The 22,753-nt window shown below is 48.1% G+C and overlaps 2 protein-coding genes across 5 annotated transcripts in view; both read left to right on the forward strand.

Annotated features, from left to right (window-relative positions):
- Positions 1–9,942, forward strand: part of cntn5 (contactin 5) — a 129,252-nt gene extending 119,310 nt beyond the window's left edge. For 2 of the 3 annotated variants that reach the window (XM_048980971.1, XM_048980970.1), the window contains exons 19-24: positions 5,650–5,884; positions 6,697–6,806; positions 6,983–7,172; positions 7,783–7,895; positions 8,310–8,478; positions 9,125–9,942. In XM_048980971.1, coding sequence (XP_048836928.1) covers positions 5,650–5,884; positions 6,697–6,806; positions 6,983–7,172; positions 7,783–7,895; positions 8,310–8,478; positions 9,125–9,225 — 918 coding nt within the window. In that variant the 3' untranslated portion in view covers positions 9,226–9,942. The remainder of the gene's footprint in view (positions 1–5,649; positions 5,885–6,696; positions 6,807–6,982; positions 7,173–7,782; positions 7,896–8,309; positions 8,479–9,124) is intronic. The other variant, XM_048980972.1, reaches the window with a different exon arrangement.
- A 321-nt stretch (positions 9,943–10,263) lies between these two features.
- LOC125711742 (uncharacterized) lies at positions 10,264–11,663 on the forward strand. 2 transcript variants are annotated; one of them, XM_048980974.1, is made up of 4 exons: positions 10,264–10,459; positions 10,517–10,915; positions 10,973–11,029; positions 11,258–11,663. In XM_048980974.1, exons 1-4 carry the CDS (start codon positions 10,304–10,306, stop codon positions 11,606–11,608), a joined length of 963 nt encoding a protein of 320 aa, XP_048836931.1. In that variant the 5' UTR covers positions 10,264–10,303; the 3' UTR covers positions 11,609–11,663. The 2 variants fall into 2 exon arrangements, with proteins under 2 accessions (XP_048836931.1, XP_048836933.1); XM_048980976.1 differs by lacking the exon at positions 10,973–11,029.
- The last annotated feature ends 11,090 nt before the right edge of the window (positions 11,664–22,753 follow it).

Raw genomic sequence — 22,753 nt, forward strand, 5'->3', positions numbered from 1 at the left:
CCTACCCCAGAGAAGCTCACAGGTTGCGATGAGCCCCCTAGCGCAAGAACCTCACAGGCTGTAGAGATGAGCCCCCTACCTCAAGAACATCACAGGCTGCAGAACTACCGGCTGTGGTTTAAGTGCTGTCAAAGGGCCTGTTTTGGGGTCATTCGGTCCTCATTGGACAGTTTGCAGGAAAGAGACTCTGTTTTCCTATCATCACACCTAGTAATGCCTCTTCTAAAAGTGACAGAGAAAAGATGCTCAGGGTAGTTTAAAGATTAAGGTCATCCCCCGATGCTTTATTCTTTTACAGAACCTGACGGTAGCAGCATGATGAATAAATTGTTGGATGCCGGTGGCAGAATAATGAAGGAAAATGAACATTCCCCAGTTCGTGTTTTCCGACACTTTATCAGAGATCAGGACATCACTTCTCCGCTCGGAAAGGGCTCATCCAGATTCCCATTTCCTACTGGTATCATATTCCATTCCAGCATCTCCTGTACGGGTAACGAACTGCATCACATTTGTACAATAGTGACCACACTCTGCTATCCCAGTCACACAAATTACTTAAGCTAGATAAAACAGTCAATTGCAACTGTAGGAATCCCAGAGAGAAGAGCAATACACCTGAACACAGAGCGATTAAGGAATTGAGTTTCCTCTTTTTCTTCAGATTGCACTGATGTGTGTAATATTATTTGCACATATTTGTTTATTCGTCTTGGTTTAACTTCACTCTTTTTAAATGCTGAATCCATTTGTAGCACCCCAGCATTACCAGCGTTTGAGGTTTACTGGTTAATGACTGTTACTGGTTAATCTTGCACGTTTCAGTTAGTCCGTTTCGTTCTCGTCGTAGGTCAGCCTAAACATGGCAGCACGGAGTATCGACTGTGAGTGTTTAAACGGTTAAAGGAGAAGCGTGGTCAGTGTACTCTGGCTCCCTTCCATGTAATCCATCACTCCTGGCCTAAAAAGAGGAGGAGATGCTGCCCAAACCTTTGGAGGAAAACGCAGCACGGGGTTCAGCGTTAGTTACAGAGAGCGTCTCCAACGGAGGACATGAAGCATGCAGACCAGCACGAATCCAAGCATAGCTCACGGCAAAAGACGTTTCGTCCATCAGGATCGACGCTCTCGCCGTCTCCAGGCACATATATCATACACATCTCAGAAATTACAGAAAAAGCTGTAAAAACGAGTTAATCAATGTAGTAAAGATAAGAAGGCAGACGTGTGTAAACAGAGGTGAAGAGTTCAGATCCGTAAAGTAAAAATCCAGACCAAGATTTTAATTTAACCAGCCAGCTGAGTATTGCGTGACTGTGACTCCTTATGCTCAACTGGCTGGTTGAATCAAATATTGGTCTGGATTTTTACTTTCTGCCTTTTCTGAATTTTCACCTCTGACTGCCTTCTACTTCTGTGTGAAAAGCAGCTGGAAAGCACAGTCGATCATGCAGAAAACGTGCGTTACTGATCTTACCCCTGGCAGCGCATTGCCGGGGTGAACTCTCCCAGATATTTGTGAGCGGTGTTTGTGCGCTGAGAGAGTATTGCTGTCTTCACTTACCCCGTGGGGGAACAGCAGCACATCACCTGTTAATTGATGAAATTGGAAGAGGGTTTTGAATTAGGGCAGTTAAGGGTACTGTTAGTCCGGGAGCCTGGAGCAGATGTGGAGGTATTTAACGGCTCTTCTGGGGGCTATTAGGCACAGGGGCCCATGTGTCACCGAGGAAATAACCTTCACATGATGTATTTTGCGCATGGGGGGTGGGGGGGGTGGTCCAGAAGGATCTGCGATTGTGCCATTGTTGCTCAGTTCAACAGGAGCAACTTATAAGTATGGCATCACCATCATTTGAATGGTCTCTGCATCCGTGGTGACAGTCCAGTTATGAAGACCTGTAATGACGCTGATCCGCAAGTAGTGATACAGCGAACATGGGGGTGATAAGTCGCACTTGCGCCTCAGGGGACGGCGAGGGGCCGTGCTGGTGCCCCAGGGGATGCCGGGGGGCCGTGCTGATGCCCCAGGGGACGCCGGGGGGCCGTGCTGGTGCCCCAGGGGACGCTGGGGGGCTGTGCTGGTGCCCCAGGGGATGCCGAGGGGCCATGCTGATGCCCCAGGGGACGCCGGGGGGCCGTGCTGGTGCCCCAGGGGACGCCGGGGGGCCGTGCTGGTGCCCCAGGGGACGCCGGGGGGCCGTGCTGGTGCCCCAGGGGACGCCGGGGGGCCGTGCTGGTGCCCCAGGGGATGCCGAGGGGCCATGCTGATGCCCCAGGGGACGCTGGGGGGCTGTGCTGGTGCCCCAGGGGATGCCGAGGGGCCATGCTGATGCCCCAGGGGACGCCGGGGGGCCGTGCTGGTGCCCCAGGGGACGCCGGGGGGCTGTGCTGGTGCCCCAGGGGATGCCGAGGGGCCATGCTGATGCCCCAGGGGACGCTGGGGGGCTGTGCTGGTGCCCCAGGGGATGCCGAGGGGCCGTGCTGGTGCCCCAGGGGACGCCGGGGGGCCGTGCTGGTGCCCCAGGGGACGCCGGGGGGCCGTGCTGGTGCCCCGGTCACTTGATCCGAAGGTACTCGCTGGTCTGCTGTTCTGGCTGCACCCTGTGCTGTCGACACTTGGCTCCCCACTTGTCAGCGATGCCGTGCTGAGATCACACTGCCAGGGAGACGGCGAGGACGACACGCTCTGCTGGAACAGGAGGACCGTGTTCTAGCATGTTCTGCTATCTGGGGCCAGGGAGCATTTGTTTTGGCAAGGTACCGTGAGGCAGAGCTCTGGTCACCAGGAAAAATAAGGATTAAAACCAGCTGCAGGGAGGTGTCTCTGCATCTCCTCTCTGCTCCTCATAGGAGGGCTTCCACAGTGGGCCTCCTGCAGGTATGCCTGTGCTCATTAGGGATGGGGAAGCCTGATTTGGGAATCAGGCTCCGTCATTCGCAGTGCGCAGCCTGCTCTCCTCCTCACAGCTACATCCTCGTTATGGCGTTCAGTCCATCCCGGTGACTTCCAGGTCTTTGTTTCCGTACCCGCTGCTCTTTGTGTTGCTTTTCTTCTTCCCAGGGAGGTGGGGCTCCTTGCGACTCCCCTGCCGTTCTCACTGCCCTCACACGTCTCTGCATGATCTGCCCGCTTTCGCAGCCTGCTCTACAGTCCGCCAGCCCCAATAATAAGGCCGGAACAGAAGCGCATTCGTTTCGTGGGTCCATCCACACATGCTAATTAGTCAAACTCCATTCCTCCCAGTTCGAGAATCCTAGTATAGCACCATCATCCCCCCACCCCTCCCCCCAACATTCTCACAGAAGGCCTGTTAATTTGAGTGCCCCTTTAGGGAGCAGTAGCTTTCAAAGGCCCAGGAGGTGCTTGGATTACACCGTGACGGATGGGTGCTGCCAAAAGGAGAGGAGTGTACAGGTGTTCCTCCATTTATTACCCTGTCCCAAGACTTCATTCTGCCAGATCACATTTTAATTATACTTCTCCCAAATTAATTGCGTTTGAATCTGTTGCCGTTGAACCAGGTGCTGGAGATTGTCCCCAGTTTCACCCCCTTAGCAAACACCAAAGCAGCACCTGCGCTACTTCCAAAGTATGGACGACCACAGCCACCATGTCCAGTTTGTAGCTTGGATATGTCAGTCATAAGGAAACCTTTAGATATGGTGTAGCAGATTCTTTGGTCTCTTTAGGCATCTCATCCTGGGCAGAGGTGGAAAGTTCAGGTCCAGAACGTAAAAATCCAGTCTGAGATTTTGTCTCGACCAACCAGTTGAGTTCTCTGTGACTGTGACTGGTTGGCTGAATCAAAATCATGGACTGGATTTGTACTTTCTGGACCTGAACTACCCACCTCTGATCCTGGGTTATTTCCTGCTTTGCGTCTGTTGTTTCCAGGACAGGAACCGAACCCCCATGACTCAGCGTAGGACAACCAGTACAGAGAATAAATTAATGATTAAAAATCCTTTAATGTATTGTACTGCAGAAGCTAAAATTGTGGTGTCTATTAAAACATGTGTTTGTATAGTTGTGACAGCTATTAAAAATATGGTATATTTTTGTAATGGTCAGGACTGACCAGTGAGGGGAGCCACTCCAAGTAAGAGATTCTACAGGCTGAGATTTTATCCAAAGTGTCATCCGCAGAAACAGGATCGGCCGTCGTTTCCTCGCTCACACTTAATTAAAGTGCAGCTGTCATCGCATCGTTAACCAGCCCTCGCAGTGCTGATGAATTTAATTAAAGAGTTGACTTAACTAAAGCTCTGGTTAGTCAGTGTGCTCACGTGGCACCGCACTGCACCGCTGTTCCTATGGTGACCTGAGTTCCTATGGTGACCTGCATCTCCTTCATTACTGAGTATTGCCCGGAGCTGATTTCCTGCGTAGAACAGATCTCTCAAACGTCGCCGTGAATCACTCAGATTTGTCGTTTAACTAAATTCTACGGCGCCTTCCAACACTGGTGTTACGCTATCACTCTAATGATGCACGACACAGGGACTGTTCAGTGCTCTCTGGAAGAATCATGGAGTTACTGTACACTCGGCGAATGGTCCTGACCATGTGACCGAGAACACCAGATGGTTCCGTGGACCGCGTGAACCAAGCTCCGCCGCCGACTTTTCGTTCTCATCCCCCATGTGTTATTTTCCTGTGAAGATGAATGCATGCATACATGGATACAAAAGAGGCCAGGCCCCAGCCTGTGAGCTAAAGGGCGACGCTGCGTTGTCCTGAGCCGTCTGATTCCTGAAGGACCTGAGTTGCTGGGTCAGTCATGCTCAGTCAGGAAGAAGTAGCACAGGCTTTTGTTCAGCTGCTTTGGTGACTCATGGGAGTTTTGGTTACATAAAAATGTTCTGAGGGCAGAACAAAAAAAATGTTGATTGGTTCAGAGAGATAGCCAATCAGATTGTAGATGAGGTGGTTCCAAGCAACTAGAGGAGGAGGGACCAAGACATCCGATTGGTCGGTTCAGCCTCCTCTAGTTGCTGGGACTGACCTCCTGTACAATATGATTGGTTATCTCTCTTAACGAATCATTTTTCATTTTGCCCTCACAACATTTTTTGAGTAAGTATAACTCCCATTAACGCCTTTTTGCTCCAGTCACACATCTCTGCTGTTTCGTCCGGCTGTATCCTTTTCACAGTGGTTATTTTTCATGCCGTGTTTCACTGCAGTCAGGCAGGATCGCATTACGCCACATCGATCCTGTTTTAACGAAATCATCCCGGTCTATCTGCCTCATACTATCTGAAGCCATCCGTTTGAACGGTCCTGTAGGAATCTCCTTATTTCCACTTATCTACGGATGTTGTTTAGATGCACTGTCACAACTGTAATTTTTTTATGGTGCGCATTTTCCAAAACTTTCCAGATTTTAGTCTGTATTGAAGGCTAAGGTTACGGTCATGTCAAGTCAACAGCCGGTGATCCAGAAGTGAGAGATATGAGTCACTGATACCTATGAAGGGTTTGATTACTAGCTAGCAATCCAGTCATCCCCCCCCCCCATCTTTCACATTAACAGTTCCTATTGGGTTGAACCTGGTAGCCTGCGGATTAAACCTGACCGCTGTGTGAAGTCGCTCCTTTGTTTTGAGGAAGTCTAGTCAAACAGTCCCTGCCCTTCCTTTCAGCCTGTATCTGAGGAGTTCCAAAATGGGAAAGGCTTCGGATACATCGTAGCATTCAGAGCCAACGGGACACGAGGTTGGAAGGAAAAGATGGTGACCTCCGCTGACTCCACCACCTTCAAGTACCGAGACGAGACCTTCCCTCCTCTGACCCCCTTTGAGGTGAAGGTTGGGGTCTACAACAACAAGGGAGATGGTCCTTTCAGCCATGTGGTGACCATCTATTCTGCAGAAGGAGGTGAAGATCCCACACTCTCACACAATTTGCTGTCGCATGTACAGAAATGGATGAATGCTCTGCTTAATTTATGTTTTGGTCTGTAGTTTTTAATTGAAAGATACAATGAAGTTGGTCAGTATTTTTGCTGCTCTACAGATTCTAGTGGCCTGTAAGCATGGGCGTAAATTATGTGGAGGATAGGGGGCCGTAATCCCCCCCACCATTAATCAAAACCAGCCAATATAACTCCCTGGACCCCCTTAGATAGGTAGAGACCTCACCCCCCCCGCCCTCCCCCCCAATGTCCTTGCCTTAGTTAGCGTTTGCTAAACTGGAAATCAACTAAGTGTCCAGTTTCCATCACTTGTTTATTTATTTTCTGGGTAGTTATTTATACTCAAGCCATTTGTGCATCTCAGAGGGTCTGAGAAAAACAAGGATGCTGTGGCCTGAATCGTGACCCGTCTGCCGCACCCTGATGCAGGAAGCTGGGTTGTGTTCCTGCTGTGAACCACACTTATCGGGATTCTGCAGCCTGGCTTTAATTAAATTGGCCAACTGGCCCAAGAGGACAGAGCATGTAGGACGTAGAACGAACACGGAAAATAACGTTAGACGCACTGCGCCGAGGGTCCCAGACGCCTCTTTGGCTTGACTGTTGGCTGTAACTGCAGGCATCACTTTCGCGGTTTATTAACTGATGCCTGAGCTTTTATGTCGATGCCCAGAACGGTGTCTCCTCATAACAGCAGAGGTATTGGGGTGAGGGGATGGGCACAGCGCTCCCTTCTGGTTATGTGATTTATATGCTCCATCACTCTTTAACACAGAGCCACGGGAGGCACCCACTGGAGTAAAGGCTGCTGTTGTTTCCTCCTCCGAGATCCAGGTAGCCTGGAGATCCCCTGAGCCTGGTCCTGGAAAACCCTATGGATATGAGGTTAGGGGAGGGCAAGCTGGTGTGTGTGTGTGTGTGTGTGTGTGTGTGTGTGTGTGTGTGTGTGTGTGTCATAACAGACTGTTTGAATGATGGTTCCGGACTCTGAAGCCTGTCCAGTAGGACCCAGCACACTACTCTGGGGTCTCCCAAGTTCACGTCCCCGTTTCCCGTGACAGGTGAGCTACTGGAAGGACAGCGTAGAGCAGGAGCAGTCTGTGGGGAAGCTGAAGACTCAGGGCAACCAGACCTCCATTGTGCTGATGGGTCTGGAGGGTAACACCCGCTACCTGGTCACCGTCAAAGGCTACAACAGCATCGGCCAGGGCCCTGCCAGTGTCGCCGTCCAGGCCACCACCATGAAGCCCCGTGAGTGGCGTCCTGCCAAGGCCGGTGGCAGGAGTGGGCAGGGAGGGGAGGTCCATCTCGAGAGAATTCTGAGGCGGGAAGCGGGCTTGGGCCACATCTAGTGTTTCATATCTAGTGTTCCGTTATATCAGCTAGACGTCATACTGCAGAACACGATATCATAGTGGCATTTTCATCATCGCGAATCCCATATTTACCATGCTGCCACCCAAGAGGTGACTGTAAGACTCTTGAGATGAAAGGCTCGAGGGATATTAGCTTAAGACGACCCCTGTGTTCTGCTAACACCTCCATCTCTGATGTGTGACTTAAGGATCACAGCCTGCTGTCATGATTTAGTACAGGGTTCCCCCAGTCCAGTCCTGGATGGCCAGTCTGCAACACAGTTTGCAGATTTCCCTGTTCAGGCACATCTAACTCAGCTAATTACCGGGTTTAGTAGGTGTGTCTAAACTGTGTTGCAGACTGGCCATCCAGGACCGGACCTGGGGGAACCCTGAATCAGTGCTTATTATTACTTACTCATGGTCATCAGTCTTCGTAAATGAACATTTTGTTTCCTGTTTGCTTTCACTTTTGATTCTCCTGTTGGTTGACACCTTCCCCACAGCCCCAGATCGGCCTCCTAGCAACCTCATGTGGATTCAGGAGGGCGACAACGTGTCTTTGGGGTGGGAGCCGGTGAAAGCGATGGACAATGAATCTGAAGTCATTGGGTACAAGGTGAGCGCCCCCCTGCCCTGTCACTCAAGAACGCCTTGATGTTACGAACCTCCAGGGTGTGGATGAAAAGGGCCTTTGTTCTTCCTGCATTTATCCCTGTGATTTGTGTTGTGCTCAATCGATTGTGTCAGGCCCTTTAATGAGGTTATTAGTTATCTCGGTATTTCCTATTCAGCGGAGCACAAGTGGCCTCTGAGAGTCGCCCAACTTTCATCTGTTGCAGGCACACTTACCTTGGGACTGTGTTTAGCTTTGAAGTTAGACTGAATGTAATTGTGATGGATTGCAAATAGACTGACCGTGAAACAGGCCCAATGCATAATGGAGGCATGCCACACTTCCTAGGAGAGGTTAGCCCTCCCGCAGACATTCGGCGCTAAAGCCCCCCCTCCCCGCATCCATGTGCCGTCACAGGTCCGGCTGCATCAGGAGAGCCGGAACCACAGCCAGGTCATTCAAAGCCGGGGTCCATCCGTAGTGCTCGCCCTGCCTGAAGGGGGCGCCTACATCATTGAGGTGCGAGCAGTCAGCAAAGGGGGAGAGGGTGCCGTCGGTGCGCAGGTCAGACTGCTCACCTCGTCAGGTAGGGGGCTCCGTGCTCCGCCTCTGTACCATGTCCATGTCTCTGACCCGCTTGGTGTTCGTTTAGAGTCTGAGGTCACTCTTGCGCGCCAGCGCCACCTTGTGGTAGACGAAGATGGTGAAATCTCCTTCGTGGCTGTTCTGTTGCCTTCACTTAATTCCGTTTTATTTTTTTCACCTTTATAAACATCCTTCGATGTTCTTTGTTTCATGGCCAATTAGGGTTATCCTTCCAACAAGACAAATCACGGCGGACAGCAGAACCTGCCAGCTATTTAGCTTGAAGAACATCTACGTTACTGGTCTTTTCACAAGAGTCTTCTGTAGAGTGATTCCTGTTGAAATGTTGTGCTATCGTGCCCCCCCTCTCCCCCCCCCCCCCCCCCCAATTTCGTCCCCATCCTTCTCATACCTATAGATCGGTCATTCTGGCATTTCAGTTATTTTCCTTATTTTACTGCTTAGTGGAGAGGACTGACAGTATTTATTTCCATTGCCTTGAGTATGATACTCAGTCGAGGCATGATTATGGTCATTACTGGCATTGTCGGGCTTGTTGTTTCCCTAATCACTCATATTATAGTAACTGTATGAAAGATGCTGTTCCACACTGACATGCCCCACATTTTCCGTGCTCCCTATCACAGGAGTCCGGGCGAAAAGTGGCCAGCTGCCTTTACGCAGCCCACTGTGGGGCACCGCATGGACTCTGCTGCTGCTGCTGCTCCTGGCTGCCCTGGTGCCTTAAAAGACCCATGAGGCCCGAGGGATAGCGCCACCCCATGGACTGGAGGACTCCAGTCACTCCAACCGCCTGCTTGCTTGGCCTTATCGAGTCGGCATGGCGTGGGGCCCACTGAAGGGGAACTGCTTTTTCAGAGAAAGAGGGTTAAGAATATGCATCTCCATCCGTTTTTTGAGCCCCACCCACCCCGGCAAGCCCGCCCATGACGTCGTAGTGCCGTATTGTACTGTACATTGTGAAGGCAGAGTTTCCTCGTCTTGTTCAGAGGCTAGATGAGATACAGGCACAGAGACCTGAGCGTCCCTTAGGCGGCCTCCCATCTTCTCGAGGCCCGCGGACGGCGGACGTTTGTCCAGGTCACTTCTTTTAGGGAGTCCCTTCATATCAGATAAACCAGGGCTGCCCAGCACGCGACTCCGTCAGCGGCGAGGTGCCGGTAACTGCTTTGTGTCATTAAAAAAAACTTTTTTTGTTTAGTTTTGTTTTTCTTTTTTTATAGTATCAAGAGTCGAACTTTTTGTACATCGTGTTACCTTTAGAAGAAAGTGACGTGTGACGGCTTTGTCTGGCACCTGTCAGGGTCTCGCTCTGGGGCAGCGTTCGAAGAAGCAGGCGAAGGGCGAGACGATGGCTTGGGGGGGCTCTCAACTATGGTTCCCAAAACTACTTTGTGGAAGGTCTCTTGGTGGTGTCACAATAAATGTGATGTATATTTTTTAATGGATCTGGGTCTGTTTGCTCATTTGTCCGCGCTGGTCCCAGGACTCTGTTCACATCGATCTCGCCGCTTTTTCCTACTACCTGTTAGCAGCGCTACACCTGTCTGTGATGACGAGTGGGATCGCCGATCTGGCTAATGCTAATGCCTATAGCCAAGGTCGTCAAGTTGGGTTTTCAATAGGCCTAATGCCTTTAACCTGAGACACCCGGGTGTCTGCAAGGGGTCTGACCCACCACGCCGTCTGGGTTCGGTTGAAGTGTCCGGTCCACAGTGTTTTCAGAAAATAAGGTATTATGTGATTTCATGCAGTTAGTACCGGGGACTGTTACCAGTGTACTTAAGAAGGTATTATGTGATTCCATGCAGTTAGTACCGGGGACTGTTACCAGTGTTCTTAAGAAGGTATTATGTGCTTCCATGCAGTTAGTACCGGGGACTGTTACCAGTGTACTTAAGAAGGTATTATGTGATTCCATGCAGTTAGTACCGGGGACTGTTACCAGTGTACTTAAGAAGGTTTTATGTGATTCCATGCAGTTAGTACCGGGGACTGTTGCCAGTGTACTTAAGAAGGTATTATGTGATTCCATGCAGTTAGTACCGGGGACTGTTACCAGTGTACTTATGAAGGTATTATGTGCTTCCATGCAGTTAGTACCGGGGACTGTTACCAGTGTACTTATGAAGGTATTATGTGATTCCATGCAGTTAGTACCGGGGACTGTTACCAGTGTACTTAAGAAGGTATTATGTGATTCCATGCAGTTAGTACCGGGGACTGTTACCAGTGTACTTATGAAGGTATTATGTGCTTCCATGCAGTTAGTACCGGGGACTGTTACCAGTGTACTTATGAAGGTATTATGTGATTCCATGCAGTTAGTACCGGGGACTGTTACCAGTGTACTTAAGAAGGTATTATGTGATTCCATGCAGTTAGTACCGGGGACTGTTACCAGTGTACTTAAGAAGGTATTATGTGATTCCATGCAGTTAGTACCGGGTACTGTTACCAGTGTACTTATGAAGGTATTATGTGATTCCATGCAGTTAGTACCGGGGACTGTTACCAGTGTACTTATGAAGGTATTATGTGCTTCCATGCAGTTAGTACTGGGGACTGTTACCAGTGAACTTATGAAGGTATTATGTGCTTCCATGCAGTTAGTACCGGGGACTGTTACCAGTGTAGTTATGAAGGTATTATGTGCTTCCATGCAGTTAGTACTGGGGACTGTTACCAGTGAACTTACGAAGGTATTATGTGCTTCCATGCAGTTAGTCCCGGGGACTGTTACCAGTGTAGTTATGAAGGTATTATGTGATTCCATGCAGTTAGTACCGGGGACTGTTACCAGTGTTCTTAAGAAGGTATTATGTGCTTCCGTGCAGTTAGTCCCGGGGACTGTTACCAGTGTAGTTATGAAGGTATTATGTGATTCCATGCAGTTAGTACCGGGGACTGTTACCAGTGTTCTTAAGAAGGTATTATGTGCTTCCATGCAGTTAGTACCGGGGACTGTTACCAGTGTACTTAAGAAGGTATTATGTGATTCCATGCAGTTAGTACCGGGGACTGTTACCAGTGTACTTAAGAAGGTATTATGTGATTCCATGCAGTTAGTACCGGGGACTGTTACCAGTGTACTTATGAAGGTACTGTGACGATAACCTAAGATGTGCAATGCTGGTCGTGGTCTGTGTTACTCCAGATACCAGTCTACATACGTCTAACTCGACGTCTTAAACTGTTTAATAGGGATGTATGTGGAACACTATCTGCAGATGAGTTGCGACCCTATGACCTGCCGCAGACGAGTCGTGACCCTACAACCAGCTGAACTCGGAGAGTGACACACATCAGCAGCAACATGGTGCACTTCTTTTGGCTTCATACCGCGACTCAGTGCCCATCAGGCCCTATGGGTAAGTCTGGGCTCTGTCCAGAGCAGGCTGGAAATTCAGAGGTTCATGTTGCTGATGGACTTCCAGGGAGGAGAGGAGATCTGCAGGTTTGGGGCTTTGAGAGCTAAACACCACCTCCTCGGCATTATTACATCTCAGGCGTCCGTCTGGGCGAGTAGCCCCAGGTGCCGGGGAACATTTCGTAGATTAGACAGATTTGCACAGTCCTGCTAAGGCTGATTTATATATAAATCCATCACTTCATTCTGTCTATAGCCGTGGGCAGTCTTGTAAGTTTTATCCTTTTTTCTACAAACAAAGGCCTAATTTTGGCACAACAAAACATTTCTGGTATTTTATGAAAGTGCTCTGAGGATTAGCAGTGCAGTCTGTAGCGTGGGAAACAGTACATATGTTTGTTTGTACGTGGCTTTTGTAGTGGGACAGTGATCACTTGGATTTGGTCTGAGACATTTAGATGGGTAAATTGATGGAGCAATGTAGACTACTCACTGAGAACCACAATTGGTGTGTGTGTGTGTGTGTGTGAGAGAGAGTCACATAATAAAGAATTAAATGTACTTGAAATAAGAATTCTGCTGTTGACCTCACAAGCTCAAATCTAATTCCAGTTGTAGTTATAATTAAATTACATTTGTAATATTTCTCAATTAGCTTCCTTCCAGCTGTTCTCAGTATATCTGGTATCACTGGCACTGGGTGAGGGTTCAGTGAGTACAGGAGGCCAAAACATAGAGCGTTTCTCGCTTTCTCCCGTTAAATTACCCTCTCGCTCTGTAGGGCGAGTTAGTGCTACAGAGGCCAGGCTTCTGAGAGCTGGTGGGCTAGCAGAAAGCCGGGGGGGGAGAGAGGGGGGCTCATCGTCTGCATGCTCGTAATTTTAAATCGTTTCTCGTCCGTGACACTTTGACTGTTGGCTGGTCTTTACGGGCACCGTAAACTGTGTACAAGCGAAACTTGTGAAAGTGCTGTGATCATTACCCAAGGTCCGCTGTCACTCTGTGTCACGGTAAATGTGAGGAAACGTGTTTTGGAAATGGCACACGGCAACCTCTAGGGGTTTCCTGTTCCCCCTGTCCCCCTACATTTACATAATGTCTCTCTCCCTCTCTCTCTCTCTCTCGTCCTCCTTCCCGCGGACACTATCCGTCCAGGTTTAACACTGTTGCTAGGCCCAGCGGGTGCCTAAGGGTGCTCTTTACCGCTACCTCTGTGTCCTCTTATTAAATCTCGAGGTGCTCTTCACACTTATGATCAACATGGGAAATCGCAGTCTCTTGTCACTTATAATTGTTAATTCAGTCTGACCACTAGCAGAAATCCCCACAAAGTCTATAAATATGGTAGGAACGGGGGTGGTGGCGCTGTTGGATGCTGGCTGCATCACTCACAAGGTCATGTGGTCCAGCTTAAGGCTCAGCCTGGTGTCCGCGAGTCCGTCTGTCCTCTTGCATTTACATAATGTCCTTTTCCGCATGTTCGGCTTTTGAAATAGATAACAAAAATCGAAGCCACATGGGGTCCCAGCACTAACAGGATGATCTGTCTTTTCCCTCTAAGATTTATATACGCTCTCTGATGCCGAATCCCAGCAGGGACACTTTATGTATATTTCACATGCAAATGAAACAGCAGTTCAGGCTGTGCAGGAAATATCTCTAATATATCTGGAGCTCCATCCCAGGCCAGAGAAGGTCCATCTGCGCAATGCTGACTCCCATTTCTGTGGCTCTGAAGTGGGGAGCAGTAGCCGCTGATGGATAACTGTGTCCCACATCGTGCTCCGCACAGATAAATCTAAAAATGAGTCTGGAGGTCCCGGCACAAGGCCCCGGCAAGTGTTTTGCAAGGAAATTCACGTCACATCCATTTATTTAGCATATGCTTCTGTCCAGAGCGATAGGTCAGAGAGCAGGATGGACCAGCATCCAGCGTCCCTGGAACACTTAGGGAAAAGGGCATCGCTCAAATGTTGGGGTCAGGCAACGGCGTTCAATCCCATGACCTTCTGAACACAGGCACCGATCACACACCACCCCCGTGAAGTTCATCTCAGCACAGCACGTTTGATAAATGTCAGCCAGCACAAATAAAATGCTGACACTATAATTAGATTTGATCCATTGGTAAATTTGACATTTCTAAAACAAACAAATTAGGCATGTAGTCATTATAATTGCTTTGCAGTTAAATGTGTCACACAGTGTCTAATCCTTGGACTGAATCCTCATGTGGAAGGCAGACAATGTTCTTTTCTTTTGTTCTTGGAATGGAGAGTGGCTGTATTATTTTAGTTTAGCTTGTGGAGTGTTTGCTCTTGACACAAAAAAATGACTGAAATAGCCAGGAGCAGGGATCAGGAAGGTAATTTCTGAGACACTTGTGTTGATCGTAGGTTGGATCTCAAGGTCGCCGCTGTCCAGATATATTACGTTTGTTTGCCTGTCTGTTCTCTGCTTATCATTCCATAAACATTTTTATAGCCTCATGTTCATACACAGCCAGTCATGTGGGATCTTATTGGCCTATCCTGTGCTGAATCTGAATTTGTGATTTAAAATCTGATTTACTGCTCTGATTATTTCCGGCGTCTTTGGATATGCTGTTTATTGAGCTCTCGTTTACTCACACGCTGCTCGCGCTCTGCATATCATCGATGCTGTTCTGTCTCTGTATGCTGAATCTGGATCCTTTTTTTGACCTTCGACCTTTACCATGACATTATAGCCAATAGCGGCGCTGCGGTCTTTGCTGACATTCCGCTGTCTGACCAAATGGGCTTTCTTTCCCCTGTACCTTGTTCCCTGTACGCTTTCTCTTTATCACATGGTAGTGTGATAAACACAGTGGGACACAGCTGGCTTGCCAGTGTTCATTCTCCCTAATACCCACCCCAATGCATGCTGCCCCCCCCCCCTCCCCCCCGCTCTGGGAGATTAGTGAGGAAGGTAAACGGCAGATTGCTGTTCGGGCCGGGAGTCTCGCTCGTACGCACAGCCACAAGCTCGCCGACTGGCCTTTTTACGGCCTTCTTGCTTTTTTAGAGTAAATCCCAGAAAGGTGGGATTTTCGTCCGGTTGACATATTGCTGGATTTGTGGCTTCCCCGGGTGTCTGGCTGTAGTAAAACCCAGGATCAATGAGGAGGGGGAGAGCAGCCTTGCGGCGCCAGCGTGACTCGGAAAGAGGGAGGGGCCCCGTGTCTGCAGCCCTTTTCGTGCCCGCATCTCGGATTGAACAAATTGGATGGATTACGATAAAGCCACAGAACTCATACCAAGACCGAGATGTGCAGAAAATCCACAATAAACTCTGTCTGCCGCCCGACTTTCAAGGGCTCATTCTTATGCTGCTAACTTACAGCCCAGGGAGACATCCGAACGCCTAGTTGATCATGGAGAGTTTGAGGGTTTGGTTGCGCTCACAGCATTCGTGTGAAGGCACCTCCATCTCTGCGGCACCTCATGTGCTGAAGGAGCGGAAGTTCACGCTAAGATTCATCCCAATCTGAGGCGTGCATCTCCTCCGCCCTAAAATGTGCTGACTGAATATGCTGTCTGACCTTTAGTAGATACTCCAGACCTCTCTGAACATCCCCACCAGCCAGTGCCCTTTCCCTCCCACCAGCCAGGAGTAGACACCATTTTTTTTTCTCGAATGTCTGAAATGTTCTGACAGTAAGAGTCGTGGGGCAAATGTTTGTGTTCAGATTCTCCGCACTGCTCACAGCTGGAGTCTTTTTCAGCAGAAGTAGCGGCTCCGGGTTTTACTGTCTGCTGTGATATCCACACCATTGCAGGCCTTACGTAACTCCCTGCGTCTAAGCCTACCTGTACTTGTTTGATGTGCCTAACTTAGGTCATACAAAATGGATGTCCTCCGACCATATTCTCTGAAATATAGGCACCATCCTTTTTGTGACAGCACATTTAACCCATGTACCCAAACGAGGCTGTCCAACACTTCTTTTTGTGTCATTTCCCTGTAGATCACGCTGGATTTATCATTTCAGCTCTTTTAAGTCTGTTTTGGCACCTTATTACAGAATGTGTTGTACATCTGCTGAGGACGACCACATTTGGGCGGCACCCAACAGAATGGGGATCTGTGACGTTTGTCCTTCAGTTGGCTGCACTTTAAAGATCAATGAAATAGATGAAGCTCACCGTTTGTAGCGCTAGGAGCAGCTGGCTGTCTGTGCCCTTTGATTAGGAGTGGGAACAGCGAGTGTGACAGTCCTGATGGGAGCTTCGCCATCTTCTCCCAAGGCCTCAGTGCCTCCTGAGGGTCCTGAGCCGATGTCCTGCCCATCCTGGGCTGCCTGGTGGCTTCACTGCAAAAACACTTACACAGCAAACACATCATGATTCAGGGCTGAAAATTTTGGTATGGAGTGAGACTTTCAATTCAGGACAAGTCTACACACACATGCACACGCATGTACATGTATGTAACGGTTGTATTACATTGTGAATCCCCTGTAGGTTTTGCAAACTACCCCAACACTTTCAATGTAGCTAATTTTAGGTTTACAATAAAATAATATAGATCTGCGTGATTTCTTGCATGAGCCACATGCATGAGAACTGGCAACCCTGAGGTAACAGTGTTAAGCTATGAATGTGTCTTTAAATCTCTTTTAATCACTTCTGTCAACATTCAAATTTGTACATGGATAAAATGTAAGATACTCTGCAATCATCAATAGCCCCATAGCCCTAGACTTCACGAGTCTTAAATCACCGTATTTTTCTGATCATCTCTGTTTGATTCTGTGATCCTCCGTCATCCACATCTCAGAGGTGTGGAATTAAAGGTGCCCCCCTCTCCCCACCACCCACCCCCTATGCCATAAAGTTCAAAATTAAAGCTATCAGATTGCTTTTGCTGTACACGGACCCCGAGGGAGCGGCTGAGGTAGCTGTGTCATCCCCAAAATCTCCATTCATCTTCCCGAAGTCCTCACACTGTGTCTGCTCCACGTCCGGGATGAAGGATCGTCCTGCTTTTATTTATTAACAGCAAAACTCTGCAGGAGCCACGATTACCCTTCAAACCAAGGGTCCCCTTTCTAGAAGCCGGCCTGAGTTCCTTTGCTGCTTAAGAGTCTCTCTGTTTCATTTTCTTCCTGGTAGCTAAACATTACACTGCCGCTTGGGAATTGTGCTTATTTGCACAGGTTTACAAATTAAACTGTATCGCTGGCCCTTGCATTTCACCCTACGCCCTCTACCTTTACCGTTCCCAGAGTGCGTCCTGTAACGTGTGAATCACACATTCACAGCATTAATTTGCTACTACATTTTTTTTTTATCCCAACTTTACAAAACAACATGGAAATTAATGATTCTCTGATGGTATCAAAGATCCTGCTTAATTATGTATTCTACTTCATAAGCCTGGATTTAGTAGTCAAAACAAAACAAAGATTAAGACGGATTTAACAACACAGAAGTATGTAGCAGTTCCTATAAATAAATGTAATGCATTATTTTCATCTCATACGTGGCATCTGTTCCCGAGTAAGAAGTACTGTACGCTAGAATTCTACTCTTCGCCCACCCCATCTTGCTCTCCAAGGCTTGGAAGTTGCAGTGCTGGGTCAGCCAAGGTGTGGCAGCCCTGGAGCTGGGGGGTGAAGCTTAAGGACTTTGCTCAAGGGCTCACAGACATAACTGTTCTCCCAAGGCGATCTTTTGACCACCGGCAGAGACTTAACCCACGAAGCCACTCGCTACCCCAAAGAACAAGACACTTCTGTGGGTTTCAACTCACAAACAATGTTAGATCCAGCCCTAGGAAATAAGAGAACATGGTCTGCATGAGCTCGCAACTTCGGGTCACGAAAAGGTCATGACAGACTCAGATCTTCACAAACAAACTGTGACGAAATGCAATGCAAAGGGATTCATGCCAAAGGGAAGCAGGAGGATTTCGATTCTGAATGAGGCCAGCAGGTGGCATAATAGTGAAAGACTCAAAGCCAGAGTCAGATCAGGTTCTAGCCTGCTGTACCGCTGATAGCATATTTAAGCTGTATAAACCAGTGAGGAATGTCACAGGGGTCACTGTGACATTTTATACAGCGAGATGATGCTGTAGCTGCCAGCCAGGACACAGCTGAACACCGACGTAATGAATGAGCTAAACATTTTCTCAGTTCCCCGGTTTAAATTCAGCGAGCACCCGGCCCCGAACACATCTCTGTTTGTCAAAAGTATCACTTACAAGCCGCCTGCAAGTGATAAGGATATATTAGTGTGTCAACAGAAAGTGAATGGTAGTGATGGAGCTGATCTGACTGATATTGCCCACAGATGAATGGAGAACCTTTGTCAGCTGAATAAATCCATTTGGACCTTAATATGCTACAGCCCGAACTCCATCCGGCACTCTCATGAGCCTAAATCTTTAGTGATTGCCGTGGCACAAGTAAACGCCTTTAATATCAGCTCACCTTAGGCTCTGTAAGCCCCACTGCAATGCTTGTCACTTAGGGCCTTACAGAATGACATGTGAATCAGCCATGTGAGGCTAAGTCTGGTACAGTTTTCCAGCTCGCCTAAATATCCCATCAGTTTCAAATAGCCGCAGGGATATAGCCAGGCTTACAGGTAGAACTGCTTATGTGCTGTGCTGTGCCCTACTGTGCCTTGCCTCACTGTGCCGTACCTCGCCGTGTCTCACTGTGTCTGATCATGCCTCACTGTGCCATGCCTCACTGTGTCTCACTGTGCCCCAGCATGCCTCACTGTACCGTGCCTCGCCGTGTCTCACTGTGTCTGATCATGCCTCACTGTGCCATGCCTCACTGTGTCTCACTGTGCCACTTCTCACTGTGCTTTGCCTCACTGTGCCGTACCTCGCCATATCTCACTGTGTCTGACCATGCCTCACTGTGCCATGCCTCACTGTGTCTCACTGTACCGTGCCTTACTGTGAGCCCAAAATATAATGGGTAAGAAGGTATACCGGCTCCCGAATGTTCCAAAAATCTTCCACACACCATCTTTGACTCATACAAATAGAGAGCTATATCTCAAGGTTAATGAACCCTACTCAGAGCTGTCTCTTGTACCCCTTGACAAGTTCATGCAAATTCATGACAGGCACCATATCCAATTCTCCATATCATGGTTTAGCAGTCACTCGTTTCCACCCAATGGGGAAATTCATATGATGAAGACAGTCTCTGAAGTGACCTGGACGATATGGATTCAGCCCTGGGATGTTTCAGCAAACAGGGATGCACAGCTCTCCCTGTTTCTGCTCCTGCACTCACAGCCATTTTCACTTCCGCTCATCGGTTTGCTGATACGTCTGGAAAACCTCCAGCACTTTGGCCATGAATGCCTTCATTTCATCTGCCATGCTCATCTCTGCCAGCCACGATATGGTCTGACAAAAGACACTCAATCTCAAAGTCCTCTAAGGGTCCTTCCGCGCCTGTTCAGATGCAGTGCATAATCCTGTCAGGGCGGGTGACTTTTTAAGCACCTGATCTGTAGATACTGCTGCATGCAGCTCCGGAGGGGACAGCCAGGTAAAGCCATGCGAATGGATCTGACGGGCTGTGAAAACACCCCTGACAATGGGCTCAGACCTTCTCTTTGGTCTCTGTCCGATTAATCATGTTCTGCCGCCCGGCTGCTTGGCATTCTGGAGCTCCGGAGTCAAGACCTGCTTTGTGGAGTTTTGAAACACAGACCCATGTGGCAACGCTGTAGTGTTCCAAGATGAATTCAGCACCCATGGGTGTCACAGATGGATAGCACTGGTGCATCTCTAGGTCCAGGGTTAAAGGGAGTAACCGTGTTTTCACTGAGCTGTAGTGCCCCCACTGAAGTGGACGAGCTTGGTCTTCTCCTGGCGCAGGACCTGCTGCCCACCCCTCATGATCCTCCTCATGATCCCTCTTAAACGTGTCAATGGTGGAGCATGGCTTAGGGGACCACGCACAATTCCCAGGGAAGGTTTGAAACACATGCTCAATGACTGTTTCTCCTTAAGAGGCAAAACCAGTTTAAACGTTGTGTAAATGTCATGCAATTTTTTTAAAATAAAATAGAAACTAGGGAGGGAAATATTTCACCCACGATGTAACGAGTAAAGGTGACCTTTTGAACCCTTCATATACTAACATGGTGTGTCCTGGAGACAATTTCTTATTACTGTGGCATGATGTCTTAATGAAACGTTTCTCATTTTCATGAGTAATCTTTTAGCAAGAGTAACGCCCTTCCCAAGAAAAACGTACCTATGGCAGTAGCAGCCGTGGCAGTTTGAGTAATTCCCGCTGTGATACGTCGGCTTTCATATCACCGCCAAGCAGCCAAAGGTCACGAATCGCAGCTGCCGGCTGCCGCCGACGGCTGTGAACTAACATAAATCTCTAAGCAGCTGGCCTCAGTCACCGTGTCTCACCGGGCGTCCGAGATGCCCTGAAGGAGAAATCGATCAGCAGATGAGGCACGTGAGTCCGTGGACCGGGATGGGTGCCGATGCTCGTCTGGGCTGCTCCGCACCAGAGCTGTAACCTAATGGAACACACATGCTTTGGTGCTGGATTTGTACTTTATTTCAGTATTTTGCTAAAACTTTTACTTTCACTTCATCACATTTCTGAGCCAAGTAACAACTTTTTACTCTGATATATGCTATATAACCATTATAACTCACCCAATTAAAAAAAAAATTATCTGAGCATACACTCAAAAAATGATATTTTATATTATATATTTTATATATCATGCATTAATTGCATACATAAATATAATTAATAATATATATTCACACACACACATTGCACGCGGGGCACCTGAGTACGGCTGCACAATTATGAATCGCAATTTTTTTGTCAGAATGCAGATTGCAATTTCCCCTCATGATTGTTGAGCTGTAGCTTTCTTTATTATTATTATTATTATTATTATTATTATTATTATTATTATTGCTATGCATTACATACGCTTTTTACAGGGTGGGACAGGCCTGCAGTGGTTAGCACTGTTGCGTGTGTGTGGAGTTTGTATGTCCTCCCTGTGTCATTGTGGGGTTTCCTTCAGGTACTCCAACCCCCCCCCCCCACCCTACACACACACACACACACACACACACACACACACACACACACACACACACACACACATGGACACTGGTGTGCCTGTGTGGGTGAATGGTGTGTGAGTGTGTGAGCCCTGTGAGGGGTTGGGGGCCCATCCTGGGTTGTCCCCTAGCCTTGCACCCATAGCCTCTGGCAGAGGCTCCAATCCCCCCCAGGACCCTGAATAAGACAAGTGGCTGCAGGAAATGGATGCATGGACTTTCTGTATGAAGATGGGACACGCAATACATTGAGATGCATGATATATCAGTTAGCACTGAAAAAATCTGATATTTAACCTAACAAGCATTTCATAAGTGTCAAAGGCTTTTATTGACAATTACATTAAGTTTATGCAAAGAGTCAATACTTGCAGTGTTGGTCCTTCTTTTTCAAGACCTCTGAAATTCGCCTTGACATGCTGTCAATCAACTTCTGGGCCAAATCCTGATTGATGGCAGCCATTCTTGCATAATCAATGCAGTCTCCTGGCCAAACCAACATGTCGATGTTTTGTTTGTTACCAAACTGTTCTTGGATGGTTGGAGGAAGTTCCTCTCTGAGGATGTTTTGGTACCATTTTTTCTTCATGACTGTGTTCTTAGGTAAAATTGTAAGTGAGTCCACTCCCTTGGCTGAGAAGCAACCCCACCCCACACATGAATGATCTCAGGATGCTTTACTGTTGGCATGACAGGACTGATGGTAGCGCTCTCCTTTTTTCTTCAGAAAATCTTTTTCCCAGATGTCCCAAACACCCCGAAAGGGGATTCATCTGAGAAAATGATTTTACCCCAGTCCTCTGCAGTCCAATCCCTGTACCTTTTGCAGAATATCAGTCTGTCCCTGATGCTTTTCTTGGAGATAAGTGGCTTCTTTGCTGCCCTTCTTGACACCAGGCCATCCTCTTCACCTCACTGTGCAAGCAGATACACTCAGACCTGCCTGCTGCCCTTCTTGAGGAAGCTCTGCACTGGTAGTGCCCCTATCCCACAGCTGAATCAACTTTAGGAGATGGTCCTGGCGCTTGCTGGACTTTCTTGGGCGCCCTGAAACCTTCTTCACGATGTTTGAACCTCTCTCCTTGAAGTTCTTGATGATCCGATAAATGTTGGATTTAGATGCAATCTTACTAGCAGCAATATCCTTGCTTGTGAAGCAAGCATGGTTAATAGAGGAAGAACAATGATTTCAAGTACCACCCTCCTTTTAAAGCATCCAGTCTTTTATTCTAACTCAATCAGCATGACAGTGTGACCTCCGGCATTGTCCTCGTAAACACTCCTGTGTTAATGAGAGAATCACTGAAATGATGTCAGCGGGTCCTTTTGTGGCAGCGCTGAAATGCAGTGGAAGTGGATTTTTTTGGGATTAAGTTCATTTTCATGGCAAAGAGGGACTTTGCAATTAATTGCCATTCATCTGCTCACTCTACAGAACATTCTGGAGTCTATGCAAATTGCCATCATAAAAAGCAGCAGGCGGCAGACTTTTAACACAATAAATTAATAATTATTTATGTTATTCTCAAAACTTTTGGCCGCGGCTGTACAGCACAAGAGCTGCTATGAAATAATGATGAATGCATTGGACAGTCAGCTGTATTCCACAGTGGAGGACGAGGGTTTTGGTCAGATCTGTCATCACTTACAGTATAAGAGGTGTGAAGGCAGGCTATAGGCCTGTGCTGCGAAATGTTTGTAATTCATTATTAAATCTGACCGGTAGCTTTTGTTTCCCATAAAACTAAAAAGTCATAGCAGCTCGGCAAGTTCTACCGCT

This window comes from Brienomyrus brachyistius, chromosome 17 (genome assembly GCF_023856365.1).
Source record: "Brienomyrus brachyistius isolate T26 chromosome 17, BBRACH_0.4, whole genome shotgun sequence".
In the NCBI taxonomy this organism is placed as follows: domain Eukaryota; kingdom Metazoa; phylum Chordata; class Actinopteri; order Osteoglossiformes; family Mormyridae; genus Brienomyrus; species Brienomyrus brachyistius.

What these genes read in the sequence shown, in the direction of transcription:
- LOC125711742 (XM_048980974.1), top strand. Translation starts at nt 10,304, where the DNA reads ATGCAGTTAGTACCGGGGACTGTTACCAGTGTTCTTAAGAAGGTATTA. An exon ending in TTACCAGTGTACTTAAGAAG is followed by an intron (nt 10,916 to 10,972) that starts GTATTATGTGAT and finishes GTACTTATGAAG; the next exon opens with GTATTATGTGATTCCATGCA. An exon ending in TTACCAGTGTACTTATGAAG is followed by an intron (nt 11,030 to 11,257) that starts GTATTATGTGCT and finishes GTAGTTATGAAG; the next exon opens with GTATTATGTGATTCCATGCA.